General features: G+C 42.4%; 1 protein-coding gene across 2 annotated transcripts in view; it reads left to right on the top strand.

Moving 5' to 3' along the window:
- The window catches only part of LOC146080243 (uncharacterized), a 332,057-nt gene that overhangs the window by 113,630 nt on the left and 195,464 nt on the right, over positions 1 to 22,963 (top strand). For both annotated transcript variants that reach the window (XM_083187285.1, XM_083187284.1), the window contains exon 15: positions 5,075 to 5,228. In XM_083187285.1, the coding sequence (XP_083043411.1) occupies positions 5,075 to 5,228 (154 nt within the window). The remainder of the gene's footprint in view (positions 1 to 5,074; positions 5,229 to 22,963) is intronic.

Genomic DNA, 22,963 nt, shown 5'->3' with positions numbered 1-22,963 from the left:
TTGCTATTTTAGGTATTAGACTCCTTTTACTGAGAATTAAGGGATTGCGTTTCTATTTGTCGGAGCGTTGTAGAGAACAAGGTGTCGGCATTTGTTTTAGAAGTCTTCTATGGCAGAGCAGTGGGGGCGAAAGTCTTAATTTTCCAACACTGGAGAGTACAAAGGTTACATATGGATCTTGTTGTCTCCTTCTTCGTCAAAGTAGCTGAGTTGAAACAAGATGGTACCAAATTATACCGAAATGCTCTGATTGCATTTCTTTCCTGTTACTTCACTTATGGAACACTGCTAAAAATAACCAAGGATATTGAATCTATGATAAGAACTGAGTGTACTAGGTAAAGGCCTATTGTCGGCCTCTATTTACTTGCAAGAAAGATGCGTCTTCTAGTTACAAATTATTTTAAGTGTAAATAAATATCATCAAATCCTGCTTACAAAAGCTTAATATATATGTGTGTGTGTGTGTATACAAATATTGTATTATATATATGTGTGTGTATGTGTTATATATATGTATATGTGTGTATGTATGTATGTGTATATATACTGTATATAAATATTTATATATATATATATATATATATTGTATATAAAAAGCTGTGTGTGTTTGTGTAAAGCTTTTTATTCATGATTTAGATGCTAGCAAATAGTTTGCAAACTGTTAGTTCATGTCTGTAATATTTTCTGCATATTATGATTTATAGATCAGCATAATTGGGCCCCATAATTATCCTATGATTGACGTGTCATACGATGTGCAGTGTTGTACTCTTGTCACCTTCTAGTACGAACAGTTGGTCTTCGGAAGTCTTACTGTTGCTTTCGCCTATGCAAAATAATTTGGGTACAGTGCTTACGCCCTTATCCTATGCTGTTTATGTTCAGAAAAAAAAATGTGATCTAGTACTCAAGTACAGCAAAAGTTTCAAATTGCTTTACCAAGCATTGAAAACTCAGATGAAGGAATGCTTATTGAGCAATGTCTGGTTTATTGGATTTACTTAATTTAATTGAAAGTAGGGAGTGACGACTGATGCAGTCATAACATAGGCTTGGAGTTGTTATGTAACTAGCAATTTAGGTTTCGAGAATAAAAGTTACTTTATTTAAAAAAATATATAAAAAACACTTAAAAGTAAGCTGTCCAGACACTCTTTAAAGAATATGCAAACGACAGTATTTGGTGCCCACCTTCTACTATGTGAAGGCAAGTGTCCCATTCCTAAGAACCAGGACTCACATTACACCTGAAAGTTCTTCATTTCATGTATGCATTCTTCTTACTGCACTCAAAACTGACGTGCTCCTAAATACAAAAATACAAAAAAGACAGCCGTATACAGTAGTTTGAATTGTCAAAACTACTGTCTAAAAGGTGAAAGGTGTAGCCTTAGGTAAAGTCATAATACTTAACCTATAATCTTATAATTGGCAGACATTTATGCAGTAAAGTATAAACATTGGAAAGCGCTACCTGGATATCAGACACGAGGCACATTAATTGGCAAATAAAATGATTTTTTTTTCAACACTTTTCGAATTATGTATAATACTACACTGGGACCTTTACTATCTCTAACACTGTAGTACAGTGAAATATAGCTGTTTTGGCATTGTTTATCATAAAATGTATTCAAACCAATGTCCTGCTATCATTTATATGACTTGGATCATTAGCTGCCCACTTCTACAAATAAACCCAAGGCTGTTTCTAAAATGTAATATATTAATTGAATTTTTTTTTCCTATCTATTTTATTTCTATTTCTAATGATATGAGAGATTGTGATGCTTGTTATAATTTTGATATCACAACATAGTTATTTTTTAATAGCTTGATATACGTGCTTTTTAAGTTGTTGAGGTAAATCCTAATGAGCAGTCCGGCACATAGACAGCGAACCAGGAATCCCAGCACAGACCTGTTCCATGTAAAATACTTGTCCAAAGCTTCTAGTGGGTGGCTGGAAATAGTAATAATTTGTTGCATTGATTTTTGTGCGGCTGTGCAGTTGAGGTCCCCAGAGAATAGATAGGAATAGACGTTTTATTGATTTGCTTTTCATAGGTATATTTGCAAGGCTCCATTGCAAAATAATTTTAAACTCTGAACTGAGACATTATGAAAATATGACTTTTTTCTGTCTAATCATATAACTACTTATAGGTAACACTTTTGGACATATTTTATGTTTAAATATAGATTTTTCTTTGTGAATATTCTATATGTACAATTGCACTCAGTTTATTAAATTATCTATCTATAAATCTATCTATATATTTATTTAGGCGCAGATTCATTTTTTTAGCATGTGTCTCTCTTTTAAGTAAGTTACTGTATTTTTCTATGATAGTAATGCTGTTTTTTTTTAATGTAGACCAGGCAGATGGAAAACCTATTTTAACTCCTATTTTCTGTGACATTACACTTTATAATAAGTAAGCCTTTCCTTTTGAGCTCATGTTTAACAGGATTAAGTTTGCCTGAAGTAGCCTTATATAATCTTAGTATTTTTATGGGCATTTTATGTCCCGAGTTGCTTTATGTGCTCAAGATGCACTTGAAACCAGTTAAACCTGTGGAAAAAAAAATCCAATTGATATGGTAGATCTTCAAGATGAAGATTAATTGTTAAGAAATGTTACATTACAAAATAATATATATATATATATATAGATATACATATACTATGTACGTGTATGTATGTGTGTGTGTGTGTGTGTGTGTGTGTGTGGTGTGTGTGTGTATATATATATATATATATATATACTGTATATATATATATATGGTACTTGTGTAGTTTTACGGCGCCATACAATATTGCATGCGATCCGATATGTTACATGTATTGCGCGCCGCAGGGGACACGCAATACATACATGTAAACTGATCCGCGGGGCTCGCTACGCTCGCCACGCTTCAGGCATGGTGGCTCGCTGCGCTCGTCACACTATATAAAATCAACTCCATGCGTAGTTGTATAGTAGGGGTATGAAAAGGTCCCATTTTCTATAAAAATTGGGTGCGTGAAACTACACAAGTACCGTATATATATATATATATGGATACGGGATATGCGGCCCGGCACTCCTCTGGATGGTCGAATGCCCCGGTGCCCTTCCACAGGGGGATGGGTACAAATGGAAATAAGGATGGCACTCTGTAGACTTAAAAAATGTACTGTATTTGAAGTGCAAAAAAGGGTCTTCCTTTTTGCACTTCGAATACAGTACATTTTCCATATATATATATATATCAGTCTCTCTCCATCTGGCTCTTTATTTTATTATGTTAAAACGCTGTCTATTTTAATAAACTTTCTAATACCAGCAGATTACATGACATGGTATACATCAGTGTGGATATAATCTACACAGTCGACACCAAATGATTAACATGCATTAGGTTAAAAGCTACAGAATAGATATATCAAAGGTTGACCGAGGTTAAGGTCGACATGACCGTGGTTGATACAAAAATGATCAGTACAAACATAGTCCTTTGCAGACTTGCTACACTCCCCCAAATTTGGGCACAGCGGTTCGCTTTGCTACCACTTCTCTCACCATGGGTTACGATTCCTAAATCAAGCAAATGCTGGGAATTTTGATGACCAATTTCCCTTGAACTCAGTGTCCTGGAGGAAAGATGTTGATGAAAGATGTTGATGACGAAAGACGAACGATCTAGCTACAGTCTATAGGCTTTTTTTTAAAAAAAAAAGATATCCAAATTGAGCTGCATGCACTGCTGCGGAACAACCTTGATGGCTGGTACAGTTGGCTGGTACGCGCATCATCATTCGCCGTTCGTCGCATACACACTGCAATATATTTTGACCAATATCGTTCAATAGGGCCAAAATGAACAAAATTGGTCATAAAAATTGTACAGTGTGTATGCACCTTTACTGTTTGTCTCATTTATTAGTCTGTTAAGGCCCTCATCCATTACTGCGACTTCTCCAAGGGGAGATGTCGCAGCCAATACCCCTTGAGCCGTCCGGGAAGGTCCCGGTCAGCATGATTGCATGCGATATATCACTTTTGGTCCTTTTGCATGAGATATACCGCATGCGATCCCATTCCCCTGGAGGCTGCCCATGTTGCAGGTCAGACCTGCAAGCACGTCTGATATCCGACTCTGATCCGAGGTGCACAGGACTGCGCATCTGATCGCCGATGTAGCCACTTTTCACTCGATTTCTCAACCCGATCGGGTGAATAGTGGCCAAATCGGACTAGTGGACGGGGGCCTTAAGAATGACTTATTAGTGAAAACAGTTAGGTTGCTGACATATCATATGTAAATATTCTGAGTTACACTTGTGTTCTTGCTTTTTTTCCCTATTTTTGTGGTTTCTTTTTTGTCATCTTCATAGAAAGGTAAATTTTTGTTTGTTTATTCGGCGGTAACAAGAAATGATGTTGAATACTTGTTTGCTGTCTATGCTTTATAATGGGGAAAGACTTACCAGCAGCAATGCCAACATGCTTTATATTAAAGAATAGATTGCACAAGTGATTTATGGCGCATATAAACTAATCTTTCTTTTCTTCTGGCAACATTCTCTTTTGAAAAACATTAGTCCTTGTGTGCGATTTAGGATTGTATGTATAGACAATATATATTCATGACCTGTTAGTGAGCTTAATAATACTGGGAAGGTCTATCATGTATTGCTGGTGTGAGATGGAATTATTAGGGAATCTTCCCTTATATATATATATATATATATATATATATATATATAAAGTATATATAAGCAATATACAATATATACTGTATACAGTGTTACACAGAATGATAAATAATGAAACATAGCTTCTTGTAACACTTGGGGCAACTACAGCATATTAAGCCTTGGAGAGTGATACAGTGGAGAGAGATAAAGTGCCATCCAATCAGCATTACTGCCTTTTTTTTCCCCAACAACAGCCTGTAACATGACATTAAGGAGATGATTGGCTGGTGCTGTATCTCTCTCCTCATTACCATCTCCCTCACTGTCTCTTTAGCTATATTTGGAATTAAAAATGTTGTTTCCCCTCTCTTCTCTTTCTTTCCCAAGAGGTATGCTTGAAAATGTGAAGGCTGAATTAACAACATTAAAAGCACAGCACCAATTGTCAGTTCAAGAATCCCTTCAGCTTCAACAGACTAATCATAAGTATGAAATAGAGATGGACACGGTCCGAGAAAATGCCTGGAATCTACAGCAACAGGTACTGTACTGTACTCATGACTTATTCCAATATAAAATCACCATGGTCCTCCTTACCATTTGCTTCACTTGTGTGCAATAGCATACAGATGAAGCGCCTCTCATGCAGCTCCAGGGCTTGCCAGAATGCCCTCACTGGCGAGTGCTCGGGGAGAGACGCTCCATCTGACTGGGACGCATGAGCATCTCACACACACACACGTCCAAGTCACTCGGCGGCGGGGAGCGGAAACTCTGTCTTTCTCTGCATCAGGGAGATGGGCAGGGTTAGGGGGGGTGCGGGGAGGCGGCGGGGACAGACAGGGTCCGGGGAGGCGGCAGAGAGCTCTGTCAGAATGGGGCGAGCGAGCATCTTGTGTGTGTGCGCCCCCTTCTGGTTGAATGAGGCGCTACATCTGTACTTTTCTCTTTCCCAAATTTCGCGGGACAGTCCTTTTATTGGGGGGGGGGGGGCTGTTCCGAATCCCTCCCGGGGCCAGCAGTGTTTATTCACTGAGACAGAGGGGCAGGGGGCATGGCCAGAAGCTTTACAGAACGCTGCCCAAAAACGGGGGAGTGGCCTTGCGGGAGTATCCCTTCTCATGAGCAAAGCCCCCAAAATTGCCTCATGGGAAGGGATACTCCTGTGAGGCCACGGTCGAGCATCCCTCCTGTCTCCAGGCCAGTTGAGAGATATTGCAATACTTACACAGTATTATATTTAGTGAGGCTGAAAAAAGTCTATCGAGTTCAACCTATAAGATCTCCTGAGGTGTAAATGAGCCGGATAAGGTTATTGCCTATCTATAATAAACCAGGATCTTCGACGACCCAAAATGGTTATCCTAGTAACTGCTGAGTACACTACAGTTCCTTATGAATTATGGTTATACCCCTGGACACTTTTTTTCTATTGAAAGTTCATTTTATACCCCTTTCACACAGAAAATGAAATACCCGGGTGAAGCAGTTCCACCCAGGAATTTCATTAAATACACTGGTCCTTTTTCTGTGTGAAAGGGCACACCCGTGTCGTAAATCCCGTGTCTCCGACCCTGGAATTTACCAGGGTCGAGGGCACCGGATTTATGACTCGTGCTGACCCTTTCACACAGAAGAAATACCCGTGTAGATTACCGGGTAGAAATTTTCAACTCAGTAATTTGTTCTTCTGTGTGAAGGGGGGTCAGGCTGAACCCGGCAAAATGACACGGCATTTGAAATGCTGTGTATTTGCTGGAATTTTCAGACTTTTCTATCTGAAAGGGGTATAACTCTTTTTTTTAAACATATCCATTGAGTAAAAGTGTTTACAGTATCTACTCTTACTATGCCTAATTAATGTTCATTTTGATTATATGTAACTTGTTATCCAGGTTCTGTATGCATGATAATATGATATCTTGATGTACAGTATAGTACATTAAAATGTCTGTATTTATTAATCTCTTGACTATTTTAATAACATCACACTGTCACTAACCTAGAACACCATTAACAATACAAATCTTTTTTATGTACACTATACACATAGAATAAATCTTTAAGAGGTGCAATACAGAGCCTGTGATTAAAATCAATGCATTTTAGAAGCTATGGTGATTGATTTTACTCAGGTCAGTCTTGATTAATTTGTGAAAATTGGAAATCACACATTTGAGGCTTGTACTCGCGTGCAGTTTTACGTGGGTGCATGATGTGGAGCCCTGTTTCTGTCAAATTGCAACTTGAACTTACTTAAAAAGAGTGATCATAGACAAGTATGAAGAATTCACGGCCCACGTTCTTTATAAAATGCTACAGGAACCAATGAGACTGGCTCTATTTTGCGTCTGTCAGTATCTAATGTCCATTAAAGTTGCATTTTTATAGAAGTGAATACAGAGCATTGCATCACTGGCGGTTGCAAGAATGTCAGCATTTGCATAATTAAGTTATTACTATGATTTGTTTGTGTATTAAAGGGAGAGATGTATCAAATATTCTAAAGGTGACAATTGTAGATGTTGCCCATAGCAATTAGCGTATACAGTAGTTATCATGTATCTACTGTAGTACATTGTTTAAAATACTAGAGAGTATCTGATTGGTTAATTTAAGAAACGTCTGCACCTAACCTCTTTAGAAGATTTGTTATATAGAGCTCAATTCAATTCAGCGTGATATGAATATCACTGGGAAGTAGGACCTGGAGCTATTTAAGTGACTGCACTGTTAAACTTGACTAGAGGATCCCTGCTTGCACCTCTCCGGACGTGCAAGGATAAATCTGACTAACTACTGTAGTGCCACAAAGCCGTTTTCTGGGTGGGATGTACTAAGGTAAAAATGAGGTATTTAATTGTGGTTTTACCACATTTTCAAATGTACTAACATGCGTCTGTCCCCGGCATACTGTACCTCTGTCAAAGTCCTTCTCCCCCTAGCAACACAGCCGGAGGGCCTTCCGGCTGCAGGGGGAGGGAGGAGGCGGCCAGGACACTGTGACCTGCTTTCCTGTCTAGGGATGTGATGGAGACCCCCCGCACACCACATCACTGGTATCGCGGGGGGCCTCCTTCACCACATTTCGATGCTAATCGCATATGTTAGTACATATGTGATAGAATCGTGGCATGGTGCGGCGATCGGCAGTGATGTATTTAGCACAGCACAAACAGCATCAGGGCATACACGTAATTCGGTGAAAGCTGGTTACTGTGACTGTACACCTGGTTAAAGGTGTATATCAGATACACACTGAATGAGATCATTAACGATATCACTCAGTTATGTGACATCATCGGGTACCCTCCTGCTGAGCATGCAGTTGTTGAGCTGCCAGCGTAGACACCGGTGTTTTTTTTTTAATTACATGTGTAAGCGTGCTTTGTTTGTCGTTCATAGCATACACACTGGCTGATATTTTAAGCAAAATCGCTCAGAAAGGACAAAATTACCAATATAATTAATGATATAAAAAATAGCCCACTGTGTAGGCACCTTAAGTATAAGGCAAAAATAGTGGTACTCTTTACCTAGAAGGGCGCCCATCGCGGCCATCGTGGGCATCGCATGTACCAAAAAATCGCATGCGATGCGAAAGATGCGATTACCGCGATTTCCCATAGGGAACAATGCGAAATGTCCCAATTGACCCGATTTTCCATAGGGAACAATGAAAAAAGGCCCACAGAGGCCAAATAGCCACCCTGAAGTGTGAAATGGCCCCCCCAATTGTTAACGCCACCCCACGATCAACGTCAACCCGAAGCGTGGCGAGCGCCGGCGGTACGCGTCCTACGATCTTTTCATACCCCCACTATCCACGTCGGCGTGGAGTTGAGAACAGAAAGTGTGGCGAGCGCAGCGAGGGGACGCGGACACCTGTGAAGCCCACGAGGGGACGCGTATACCTGTGAAGGTGTCCGCGTCCCCTCGCGGGGCACGCTGCGCTCGCCACGCTTCGGGCTCGGTGGCTCGCTGCGCTCGCCACACTTTCTATTCTCAACTCCACGTCGATGTGGATAGTGGGGGCATAAAAAAGGTCATAGGACGCGTACCGCCGCCCCTCGCGGGCTCGCTGCGCTCGCCACGCTTCGGGTTGACGTTGATCGTGGGGTGGCGTTAACAATTGGGGGGGCCATTTCACACTTCAGGGTGCCTATTTGGCCTCTGTGGGCCATTTAACATTGTTCCCTATGGAAAATCGGGTCAATTGGGACATTTCACATTGTTCCCTATGGGAAATCGCGGTAATCGCATCGGTCGCATCACATGCGATTTTTTGGTCGCATGCGATGCGACCGACGCAATTTTTTTACCTTACGATGCCCAAGATCAAAATCTTGGGCGCCCTTCTAGGTAAAGAGTACCAAAATAGTACAATTGTATGGCTCTGGGATGTCCTCCTCAGCACTAATCATATCACGCTTAATTCAATCAAACCCATAATTTTTTTCTGATGGATACACATTTTTTTCAGTAGGATGCTTGTCATAAAAACAACTTATTGGATATGCAACACCATAAGCAGGTGCAATGATTAGTCCACTTATAGCACAATATATACATATCTTTTAAATAAAAAAATTCTGGAGGAAAATTAGATCTAGTACTGTTGACTATAATAATAATAATAATAATAATAATATTTAAACAGTTGGTAGAATTTGGAAGAACGTCAATTCTTTATTTACTGAAATCATGAACATTTTGTCAATTTTGTTTATTTTTATTTTGCATTGATTTTTTTTCTTTTCTATGATATATTTTATTCCACTATTTATTGCGAAAATCCCATTTTTATTTTTCTAGCAAACCTGTATCCTATTTTTAACACTGTGCATTCAGAGGCTCAAGGAGAAGTAATAATAGGAAGACTCAGAGCTGTAGTGATGAATATTTATTGCGCTATATAGTGATTGAACAAAAAAGGTCATTACCCAGTACCAGTTCGTATTCCCCTGGAATACAAATTGAGAACAACTTTGCAGGAGGATTTAAGTTAATTTTGCCATTACACAGAGAAATTCTGAAATGATTAAACTAGCAAAACTGCATGCATTATTCTGTAACTAGAAATGCTTTATTAAAAAAATGCAGAAACAATTAGGAGAGAAAAGAGATTGAACCATGCAAGGAAAGTATAAATAAGTCTGAATTGAGATTGATTTCAACATAATGCTGTGTAGGAATTCCCGTCTATTGATTCGTTTTAAAGCCTGTGCACAGAACCTAAAAAGATAAAGTAAGCAAGGTCAGATAATCAAACCGTTTTTTAATAGTAAAAACACCAACTGCCACTGTACACTATTAAAATAAATCCATAATACAAATTGCTTTCAAGAAAAAGTGGATGAGGAGCTGATCTTCCTATTGAACCTTTCTACTGTTCAGTGACCACACTGGGTAAAGGATAGGTAAGGATGCCTGTAAGATCGATACTAAGTAAGATGTAACAAGGAATCATTCAGAACATTAAAGGTTTACAAGGGGGGATAAGAGTGGTGATGTCTCCCCACTACGTCACAATACAAAGAAATATGAACTCCTCTGTGCAGGTCTTCCTATTGTATTCATTCTGCCTCTGGCAAATTATTCATGTTTTCTGTTCACGCATTGCATTGGACACTTTGTTTGATTTATTTAAGAGTAACCGTGACACTTGACATACCTAGATTTTGCCTTTGGAAACTCTAAGTTTCTATGCTCTTTAGAATGCAAATCTATTTACAATGCAGTGTACAAAACATTTCAATGCCATTTTATTTCCGCATTATGCAAGTTCATACAAATAATAGGCATTTTATCATAGTAAAATATGGGGACTGATGCGGAGTTGGAATTAACTTGGGTGCATGTTGTTCCTAATTAAGAAGCCGTTCTGTACTTTGCACATGTGCATGAGAGGTCCTGCTTTGTCGGAAGCAGAACATCTGCAGATATCAGTTGATTGATTTTAGGGGCAGGGAGGGAAGAGCTATGGCCTCCATTTCTAAAATATGTCACCTCTGATATGGGGGAGTGCAGAGATAAGGATATTCTTCTGAACAAGATTCCCTCACTGCTTTGAAGCCTTCAGGGACCCCTTTTATTACACCTGCTCATGTTGTCTGCACGTATGTTGTGGACCAACAAACTCGGTGAGAGTCAGCTGTGTTATACCTTTTTTTTAATATTATTGTTGGAATAAAAGCGGTATTATACTATACCAGTCTTTTCTTTTTACATACTCATTGGAGACACTCAAGCCTCTACGGTGACGTTACCGCCCCCTATAGGATGCGAATTAAGTCTACCCTAAAAAAGTAGACCACCTTAAGGGGTACGAGTCTTGCCAGAAAAAACCTCTGGAAATATTATTTGCAATTGTTTTTAAACTGTATTACACTATTGTGTTTTTATTTCTCTTTTGGGTAAGTTGAGAAAATTTGGAATTGAGAATCTGCCAGCGCCCAGGAACTGTCAGTCATTTTTTTCTTGTAACTTTACCTTTGTATGAGTGGTGTGCCATACTACTGACTATTTTCATAGGCAGCGGCAGGCGCAAGGGTCCCCTTCAAAAACTGTGTTCTACTAAGAGTATATCACAATTTTTCTTTACAATTTGTTGTTATTAAAGAAATATACAATGCATTTTAATGCCATTTTGCTGTCACTAGTACGATAAAGCACATAGGAGTTTCTAGAATGGGTGCAGTGTGTTTTGGTCAGTACTTACCTATCCAGAGTCCATGCACACTACACATTTGTCTCCAGTAACATGAATCGCACAATGAGTCAAGCACATGTGCAGAGAGGAGGCGGACCACAGAGAAGAGTGCACACAGGTCCACTCCTCTCTTAAGAAGCCCCTGATTATATCGATATGCGTTGAAAGCAAATTTATGAAAGGAACATACATTATGGTGATGTATTTGTCATGGGTGTGGTATATTTCACCGACAGTCGGGATTCCGACAGTCATTACTCAGACGTCGGAATCCCGACTTCACAGCGGGGGGAGCGCAATATAGCCCCTTGCGTGCTCGCTACGCTGCGGGCAAGGTGGAGAGCTGCGCTCGCCACCTATTTTATTCTCCCTCTATGGGGGTCGTGGACCCCCACGAGGGAGCAGTCGGGATTCCGACGTCGGAGTAATGACTGTCGGAATCCCGACTGTCGGCGAGCCGTCCGGCACCCCTTGTCATTATAATACATAAACATTAATGGTAAAACTCCTAATGATATTGTTTTCCATGACATATATGGAAGCTATAATAACAGAAAAAAAAAACCTCTTCATTTAATAGCATTTAAATGCCCTCGGTGTCTACAGAAGTACATGGGGTAAAGGCAGGTTGTTTAGTGTGACAAACTGTAAACTTTATTAATGTGCTAGCCCAAAGCAAAAATCCTAAATACGTAGTACACTCTAAGGAGCCTGATCATTATTGCTTAAGTCTTTTTTTGCCAACTTAACTTGTTCAATTGTAATTTATTAGTAAGAATCCCAATTGTTAAACTTGTAACACAGAAGATATCACCAATAACTCCGGGTTACAATTTTTTCCTGATAGTGTGCACTGTCCCAATACCAGGGGCGTAGCTAAAGGTTCATGGGCCCTGGTGCGAAAGGTCAGCTTGGGGCCCCCCTACATACAACAAAATTAAAATCTTGGTCTGTTTATATTTTAATGTAGACACATAATATGCCCCCACAGTGCCAAATACACATATGCCCCCACAGTGCCAGAAATGCCCCCACAGTGCCAAATAAACATATGCCCCCACAGTGCCAGATATTCCCCCACAGTGCCAAATACACATATGCCCCCACAGTGCCAGAAATGCCCCCACAGTGCCAAATAAACATATGCCCCCACAGTGCCAGAAATGCCCCCACAGTGCCAAATAAACATATGCCCCCACAGTGCCAGATATTCCTCCACAGTGCCAAATACACATATGCCCCCACAGTGCCAGAAATGCCCCCACAGTGCCAAATAAACATATGCCCCCACAGTGCCAGAAATGCCCCCACAGTGCCAAATAAACATATGCCCCCACAGTGCCAGAAATGCCCCCACAGTGCCAAATAAACATATGCCCCCACAGTGCCAGAAATGCCCCCACAGTGCCAAATAAACATATGCCCCCACAGTGCCAGAATTTCCCGCCAGCAACTCACGATTGTTGCTGCAATGCTGCCTCTCCATCTGCTGCTGCTGCTGCTGGGCGAGGGGGGGGGGGATCCGGTGGGGTCAGACAGCCTCCTGCTCTCCCTGGCGGCTTAGCCAGTCACTGGCTGCGGCCAGGCAGCCTCCTGCGCTGGCCACGGCTTCCAGAACACGGCCGCGGCTACAGGAAAATGGCCGCGGCCATTTTCCTGTAGCCACGGCCGTGTTCTGGAAGCCGCGGCCAGCGCAGGAGGGCAGCCTGTGACTGGCTAAGCGGGCCGGGGGGACCTGCTGCCATCGGCCCCCCTGGCTCAGGGGCCCGGTCGCAGGTGCGACCGCTGCGACCCCTATAGCTACGCCACTGCCCAATACTTTACCATGGGGTGGATCAAGTATGCCAGACATCAAGTTCCGATAATGCTCTTTTTCAGAACTTGTGTGAGTAATTGGATGCCATCCTAAGACGGTGGACAGAGACCATTTCTTTTCACATACAAAAGGTCGACATGTGTTTTTCACACTTTTTTTCATGCCGACAGGTGGTATTTCCCCTACCATGCACTAGGGTCGTGCCTGAAGCATGGCGAGCGGATTCGGTATGAAATCCCGACAGTCAAAATCCCGAATGGATCAAAATACCGACATTTAAAAGCCCGACAAGGACAAAATCCGACATTTAAAATCGCTCCTGTAAGCATAACGAAGCTCGTGATGCTTCGAAGCATCACGTGATGCTTCGCTCGTGATGCTTCGAACGCACTATTTTATTCTTCCACCACGCCCTAGTGGATGGTAGGGCATGAAATACTGCCATGTCGGCACATGTCGGGTCAAAAAGCAGTGAAAAAACCCATGTCGACCTCACGACCTGTCGACCGAAAGTCATGTTGACTGTTTTACCTGTACATTCTATATGTCGGTATTTTGACCTTGTCGGGATTTTGTCCTTGTCGGGTTTTTAAATGTCGGGATTTTGACCATGTCGGGATTTTGTCCTTGTCGGTATTTTGACCCATTCGGGATTTTGACCCTGTCGGGATTTTGACCGTCGGGATTTTGACTGCATCCCTGGTGAGCACAGCGGTACACTTTGACGATGTCCATGTTGACTATGTCGACATTTAGGAAAAAAAGTGAAAAACTCATGTCGACCCATTGACTGTCTAGCTTACCATTTTCGACCTTATACTTTAGTCGACATTCCAACCCTGGCGACCTTAGCCATGTCGACCTATTTCAGGTGCGACACAAGGCCAGTCGACATGTGGTCAACCCAATACATCCCTTTTGAAAATGTCCGGGATTAAATAGTCAATTCATATTATTTCCGAAAATAGGAAATTATTGGAGACATTTAATTCTCCTGTATGTCAGAGATTGAACTGTCTTGGTGTAGGTAAAGTTTTACATACAGTATACCACTCAAGAAAGTTCTCTGAATGCTATATCCTTGTGTAACCATATAAACATGCCAAAAAAAACTGTTAACTCAACTAAAGATTAGCAGTCGGTTCATGCGGCCTTTGGGCTTTGAATGTATTATAGTGCATTTAGTTTTAGGAATGTACAGTATAATATAAACTCGCTATGTCAAATCTATGTAACTTGCTTGTTCTGTTAAATAAAAGCCTTGCGCCATTGAAGGGATTTTTGGCAACTGGAATATTTTATTTTATTTATATAAAATACCAGGAAGTACATTAGATTTGGATCACTGAATAATAAAGGTTACTTTGGGTGCTACAAGAAACTTTTAGAGTCTTAGATGTGATGAGTTATTATATGTGGAAACATAAACTTCGTTATGCTTACAGGATATCGTTTCTCTATTATTTTGAATATTAGACTTTTAATTCACAATTAATACTACGCTGGTGTCTTGAGCCATCAGGCAGGTATGTCATGCCTTTGTTTAAAAAGCTGAAATTCACTTTTGTATTGCTTTTTATGCAGTTGAAATGTCCGTATTTCCCGTTACAGGGGTGCAAATGTGAGTTTTAAGTCATACATAATAATTTATATTTACTTTTATATTTACTAGATGTACCAACTACATTTTTACTCCATTAAAGAAAAGTGGATATAAGGCTATATTATCGAAACATACTAAAATTATGGTGTTCATTTTAGCACCCGCTATCTTTGAAAACCCATGCAGTTCCTCTTCCCTGCCTGGGGTGTCGCTGTCTGCTGTGGTATTTCTAGCACAGGTCTGGTTTGCATATCAGTGCTGATACACAGACCACACTGTGCTAGAAGCACATGGGTTTTCAAAGATAGCGGGTGCTAGAATGAACACTAAATTATGTATAAATATCTTGCCCTAAAATAGTCATCTTTAGTTCATCATCTTTACACACATCGGGAATGACCCACATATCCCACTAGGCCAGTGGTTCCCAACCTTTTTTCTCTCCCGTACCCCTTGATTAGGCTTTTCATTGATAAGTACCCCCTCCTCTCATTTTGCAGTATGGACAGTACTTAGCGGTATGCGGATCCTTATGCATGTCCTTATATTAAGGAGGAGCGGAGGAGTAGTATACAGCAAGGTATCATGCCCTTCTGTGTCTAGAGACTCATTGGCAAGTATTCAATGCCGGTGCGAGCGGCCGGCGAGGGGGTTAAACTGCGAGGATCACAGAAAACCAGTGATCCTCGCAGTTTAACCCCCGCGCCGGACGCTCGCACTATGCAACGTTCCGGGGGAATCCTCGCAGTCACAGAACGGCGAGGATTCCCCTAAACTGCGAGAGCCGCGGCTAGTGCAGCAAACTCACTGTAATTAGCCTCGATTCTCACAGTTTTTGGAGGCACATTTGCAAATTCCCCCTCGCTCAAAAAACGGAGCGAGGGGGAATTTGCGAATGAGGGGGATCAGTTGAATACTGACAGGGTGAGCGGTGACTGCGAGCAAAAAGTCCTGCTCGCAGTCACCGCTCGCCCACGGCATTGAATATATGCCAGTGTGTACTATCTCCAGGATTCCCGCTAACACCAGTAGGATTAATGCCGCTGCTTCCTCCACCTTTGTCAGTGCTGGGCAGATGAAGGCTGATGTCTGAGGGCAGCAAGGGAAGCTCCTAGTGGATTGCTGGTCAGGCATATGACACAAAAGACCTTTTCATCGTCCGCCATTACCAATATTATTTTCAAGTACCCCCAACTGGTCTGCAGAGTACCCCCAGGGGTACTAGTACCCCAGGTTGGGAACCACTGCACTAGGCGCAACCTACAATGTGGAATATTCAACTCTTCTTGTTTGACCAGAATTTAAGTAAATTTTAATTGTCACAGGGGTCCCCTGAAAAAAAGAAGAATTCCCAAGCCTAAATCAACCAAATGTACTGCATTAGGTCTATAATACGGAGTACACTTCAATTTTAACTAGGGATGAATATTCACCATCCATCAATGTTAAAAAGGAAACAGGTAATAAAAGTACTAATTTTTCTCCTAGATTTTTCCAAGGCAAAATTATTCTTAGACTCCCTCCAAACTAATGGGGTTATTCTGGTTCACTCCCTTCTTAAAATAAAAAAAACTATGGCCCTTATTCTGATTGAGTCGGATGGCTCCGAATGCGGATGGATGGCCAATGGTTGGTGTTTGCGCATGTGCAGAGGTGTATCTGCGCATGTATGAACGCTGCGCACGTCCGAATACGGCATGAATTCTGTACAGAAAATGATCGGTTGGAAAAATCCAAACAGGGGGTGCTACGCAGTTAGCATAGTCAGTCAGTAGTAGCCCTGTGTGAGAGACGGAGGTGCATAATGGCAGTGGCGAACCTGACTATGGCGATGGAGCGTCTGACGCTGTTTAGTCTGCCGCAGACGGAGGAGGATGCGGTGGCTTTCTTACAAGCCCGCCAGTTCCTGCCGCAGACCCAGACCTGCCCCAATGGCCACCCCATGAGGCTCAGCGTGAAAGAGCGCATGTGGCGCTGCCACATTCGCAGTTGCCGCAAGAAGCTGAGCGTGAGGTCTGCACAGTGGTTTCGGGGGTCTCACCTCAGCTCTGTGACCCTCATCCTCTTCCTATATTGCTGGGCAGAAGAGCTGACCAGCATTAAATTCTGTGACAGACAGCTCAACATTTCACAGAAAACCGCCGTGCAGTACAACAACCTGATGAGGGAGGCCTGCATGGTGGACCTGCTGGCGCAGCCTCAGCGGCGAATCGGAGGCCCGGGTCATATTGTCGAGGTCGACGAGAGCCTCTATGTCAAGAGAAAAAGCAATGTCGGACGGCTCCTGCCCCAGCAGTGGGTGTTCGGGGGCATATCCAGGGAGACCAGGCAGTGCTTCATGACTGCGGTGGAGCGGCGGGATGCGGCCACCCTGACGGCTGCCATCAAGGCCCATGTTGAGCCCGGCACTACCGTCTACACGGAGTGTTGGAGGGCCTACAACACCCAACAGCTCCAGCAGGCCAGTTACGTCCACGGAAAGGTCAATCACAAGAACAACTTCGTTGACCCGGACACTGGGGTGCACACCCAAAATATAGAGCGCCTGTGGGGCAGCTGCAAGTGGCGTAATAAGCGCCAAAGGGGTACCGCGCGCCATCCCCTGGACTCCTACCTCCAGGAGTTTATGTGGAGGCAGAGTTTAGGCACCCAGGACCCCTTCCTACGCATCCTGGATGCTCTGACCCTGCTCCCCCTGGTCGAGAAGGAGGATGAGAGCGCCGAGCCGGCCGACTCCTCTGCAAGTGCTGGCGGTGACGTCGACGCAGAAGCTCCTTCCTGTTCTACCAACCAATCATGACTTTTTAATTAATGTTGGACTGTTTGTTACGCTGATTACTTACATGTTATTCAAATCATTTATATTCTCAAGTTATCTTCCAGTTAAATTTCAACTAAAAAAAGTTAACAGTTGCCGAAAATGTCGTCATTACTGTCTCACTGTGTGAGTGTGCAGGTGTGAATGTGTTCCAGAATCAGCACCACTATCCACGCCAACCCGAAGCGTGGCGAGCTGCGGCGATACGCGTCCTACGACCTTTTCATACCCCCACTATCCACGTCGGCATGGAGTTGAAAATAGAAAGTGTGGCGAGCGCAGGTATCCGTGTCCCCTCGCGGGCTTCACAGGTGTCCGCGTCCCCTCGCGGGGCTCGCTGCGCTCGCCACGCTGTCAATACGTAGATAACAGCTAGAGTGGCACGAGCCCAGTCAGGCAGAGCTAGAGCGGCACGTGCACAGTTAAACAGAGCCTCTGGCAGGCTGCCAAGTTTCAGAGACAGAGTGTGCGCCGTGAAACTACACAAGTACCATAGCCTATTTAGCCAATGCATGCATTTTTGCTGACCAATGGTCATGAAAAATTACCCTATGGTGCGTCTTGAAATGCAACAATGGATCGGGGAAGCATCAGGAGGTGTCTACTTATACCAGCAATATCGTACAACTCTGAGTCAGACTCATATTTCATAAAGTTAAATTAATGAAAACAAACACCATTTTTTTCTCTTGTAGTATGGTGCTTTGATATCGTATTGCTCTGTGTTGGCTTCTTTAAAATGTCAGCACATTTCATTTACTTTAACGCTTCAAACTCTTCCTAGTTTAATGTAGACAGCATTGTAGACATTGGCATCTAAAGTATAGCCTACATAAAATTTATATTGCATTTGTTTGTTTGTGTGGTGACCTTTTATCGCTTTCATTATTTGCAATAATGAAACCAGTATAAAACAGTGGCACAGGCATTTTATAAAGTTAAAGGGGCATTGTATTATCAGATGACTTTCATTTATAGTCTTATTTGTGCCCCCTTGGGGTTACATTTATTAATCAATTGAAAATAGGTGTAAAATCAATTAACATCTACAAGGTGTTTCAGGGATGAAAGTCCATATCTACAAAAAAGTAGATTATTTAAAAATATATATGTTTATTTTTGCCAATTTCCTATTGATTTTAAAACTGAAATGTCAATGTTGGTTGATAATTATTTCTAATGTTTTTAAGATAAAAAACTAATTCTAAAATCAGTTTATTGTCCATTCCGTTCAAAATTGGTTGCAACATAAACATGAAGATAAAGCAAAAATAGAGTACCACTACTGTACCTGCTGATTCTCTATTGGACAAAACATGCCACATGCAGTACCTTTTAGTAAATATCTGATTTGCAAAAACTACCAAAACTCGGTGGAAAATGCAAAATCAATCAAAATCAACCTTTCGTAAATATACCCTTTAGTGTCTTTCACCCTATTTCTTTTTACCTAGATTTATTTTGTATTTCTTGCACATTTTTATTTCACTGGGTTTTTATTGTTAATGTCTTGAGATAAGATTAAATACTCTGCACAGCTAAAGCCAGAACTAGCACAGCCAGAGCCAAAACTAGCACAGTGCCTGTAACTGCTAGCTGCCCATGACCACTACAAGCATAGTGCATATAACTGCCACTTGCCCATGGTCAGTACTTGCACAGTGCCTGTAACTGCCACCTGCCCAGTGTAAGAACTAGTACAGTTCCTTTAACCCTTTCAAGTCTAGTCAGGCTCAACAGCCCTAGCGCTAGTAGCAGATCATATGGTGAGCCACTTTAAAATAAGAACATTAACATCATTCTACATTCAATGTAGACCATTTTTGAAGTGCTGTACACTTGACCGATTTGTGATTTATGGAGCTCTACAATGCAATGCTGCTGAAATTTTATGTGAAAAATACAATTCATTTAAACATTGAATTGCAAAAAAATAACAAATAAATAATAATAATTTGGACTGGAAAAGGTTAATCTCAACTTCTCATAGCTAGTAAGTAGCACAGATCCTGTAACAACCAGCTACCCATAGCCAGTACTAGTGCAGTGCCTGTAACCACACTTTTTGTGAAGACCATTGACAAACCCTTCGATCAGTGGCGTAACTACAGTGGGTGCAGGGGATGCCGTTGCTATGGGGCCTGGCAGCTTGGGGGGCCCCAAAGTTCAGCAGGCTATCCCCTGCACCCTTTAAACCTGTGCTATTTAAAAATAGTGTGCGCCATGCAGCCCCTGGTTCAGGTGAGCATGGGAGGAAGGCGTAGCGCTTGCCGGAATACACTGGCAGCGGTAAAGAGGTTCCGCTGCTGCTGCCAGGAGTTGTTCTGGGGGGGGGGGGGGAGCAGAAGATGACCTGCTGCTGCTGTATGGAGCCACACCGTGCTGGCGGCGGCAGGGAGGGAGCGAGCGAGCGAGGACCCAATCTGTGGCAGGAAGGAGGATAGGACCCACTTCTGCCCATAGCCACTCTGTGGATGCCCTGAGCTGGTAAAGGGAGATCGGGGGGAGGGGACCCGCTATGTATCATGTCTCACCACCAGCGAGATCTCCTGCAACACTGAGTCCCGGTCCCACTGACTAATTAAAGAACCACTCCTCTGGGAACACCTGCAGGTATGGGGGGGGATGTTTTGTTTATGTGTGGGCCCCTGGTCCATGTACCCTATATATGCCAGATCCATGTTCAACAGTGTGGCTGTACAACATGTGTGTGTATGTGTGTGTGTGTGTGTGTGTGTAAGTGGGCCCCTTGGTCTATGTATACCATGTGTGTGTGCCCCTGGTTCATGTTTAACATGTATGTGTGTGCCCCTGGTCCCTCTACAACATTTGTGTGTGTCAGTGTGCCCCTGGTATATGTGTGTGTGTCAGTGTGCCACAGTGTGGGAGGATGTAGCGGACCCTTCACACTTTGTCAAAGTTTGCCCCAGCCTGGCCTTCTCCCAGCAGTGATGCTTAAGGGATGGGGCCTAAGGAAGTGCCAGGTAGTGCTCCCTCTTCCCCCTCCACTCTTTATTTCTCTCTCTTGCATTATTCTCTATCACTGACGCTGTCTCTCTCCCCCGATAACACAATCTCTATCTGTCACTGTCTCTCTCTCCCTGACTCTCTATCAATGACAAGGTCTCTCTCTCGCTCTTACACTTTCTCCCCTAACCCCGTTCCACCTTACTCTCTCTCTGTCACAATGGGTCGGGGGCCCTTTCAAGTTTTTGCTATGGGGCCTACAAGGCTCTAGTTATGCCCCTGCCTTCGATTTCATGTTATCTGAGTAATATACGTGCGTGATACTAAAGAATATAAGGATATGTCAAAAAAAAAAATGACAGAGGACAGAATAAGGTATTGTATTGTAAATGTGGAAAAAGGGAATTTGCTAGTACTGTAACAACTGTTTTTCATCAAGAGGTTGGTGACCTATTTGAGAGCTATTAACAGCAATGATAGTGTTCTGTTTGGGGGTTCAGGCTCCGTATCTCTTGGGTAAAAGTTTATGCATGCATCATCAACCTATCAAGCTCTGTACATCACCAGCAGACGGTTTAACAAAAGCCGATCTTCAACTAACCTTTGTTTTTAAAGAACGCTGCTATTGAGATAAAAAATGACAAAATTTTGCTGGATTTCAGTTACCAAAGTGTTTATCTGATATTTATATAAACCTGATGCTGAGCTGCATCTACATGATGATTACAGGGCCCCTTCAGTGAAAAATCCACACACATAGAAGAAATTCATTATGCCGGTGAGATTATCATCATCTAAACACAGAGTTTACAATGCAGGCAGTCCAGGCACTTGTTCTGTACAATACTAATTCCATCTTTTATTTTTTAATTTTTTTTCCTGCAATTTTTTTTTTATTCCACGCTTTCTCCAATTTTCACCGTCTTTTTTTTTTTTGGCCTGTTTGTAATGTGAATTGCTGATAACAGCAACTTTCATGGCAAAAGTATGAAACAATATTCAGGCTTGTCAAGGAAAGGTCAAATTATTTGCATTCATTAGGAACCTGGAGATCCGTGCAGTGTGTGTTTCATTTGAAGGCTTATGGTTATTGATTTTCATACAGCTGTAGGAAGAAGATAATTAGAAGTATACTTCACTTATAGGTGATGCAATTAGGAATAATTTGCCTATAACTACAGCTGCGTTACATACAGTACAAGTGTCTTTCCCAGATAGCTGCTGCTTTCGCAAATCTCCTATAGCATGGATGATGAGATGTAATAGGATGCAATTTGTGCACATGTGCGATTTTTAGGTTAAAAAAAAGGATAAGTTTGCGTGTTGTTCAAAAATCGCACATGTAATAGTGCAAATTGCGGCAAAATTCAAAAGTAAATGCAAGAATGACCAAAAAATAATACATAAAAACGGTATGAAGTTTCGCCTTCCCCTCCTCCCCTCTTCCCCAGCGTAACCAGCCCAGGGCTCATTGAGCCTGTCCTGGTTCCCCAAATACATGGGAAAAAATAGTGGGGATCCTCCTACATTTAGGAAACCTGCCCAGGCTCTTGGACTGGTCCTGGTTCCAAAAATATGGGGGACAAAAACTGGGGGTCCCCCATATTTTGGAACCAGCTCCACGCTACAACAGCCAGCTACAGCTGGGGTCCCTTTTTATACAAGGTCCACCGGCCAAAACATGACTACCATGGCTGGTCAGCAACCGACGCGGAACCTGGGGGAGTGGGGACCCCCAATCAAGGGAACTCCCCAGGCTTCACCCATCCTGGGCTGAAGCTTGGGGCCGTCCCCGCCATCCCTGGGCAGTGGGTGGTAGGCTGACTTTTTTGGTGTAAAAAAGAACAAAAAAAATCATTGATTTTCACAGTTAGAACTACAAGTCCCACACATTAATATGACTATGGGTAATACTGAAAAATGTATAGAAAACTGTACTGTTTTCTTTCTGATTCATATAAATTAAATGTATACCATAGCACATGTAGTGTTTGCTTGCCTACCCTCCTGAAAATCGGGTCTGCCTCCCAGCTTCCTGGATGGGTAGGCAAACCTCCCACATTGCCTCTGTGGGGAGTCACTGAAGATCAAATGACATGAATCACGTCATCGTAGCCTCACCCCTTGCTATGCAATGCCTGTAATTATGGCATTGTATGCAGGGGGTGTGGCCACCATGATACAAAGTCACCTGGTGGCCCTGCCCCCCATTGATCGGAGCTGGTTGCCCGAAGAGGACAGCCTAAAAGTAGGCAAGTATGATATAGTGGTGTATTTTATAATAACCAATCCAATTCCAGCTATTACTTCTCTATTCTGAATCCTGGAAAATAATAGACTGAATCTCATTGGTTGCTATA

The sequence above is a fragment of the Crinia signifera genome, chromosome 5 (genome assembly GCF_055691185.1).
Source record: "Crinia signifera chromosome 5, ASM5569118v1, whole genome shotgun sequence".
In the NCBI taxonomy this organism is placed as follows: domain Eukaryota; kingdom Metazoa; phylum Chordata; class Amphibia; order Anura; family Myobatrachidae; genus Crinia; species Crinia signifera.
Note: the sequence above shows the minus strand (reverse complement) of the source record. Positions and strands in the feature narration are given on the sequence as shown.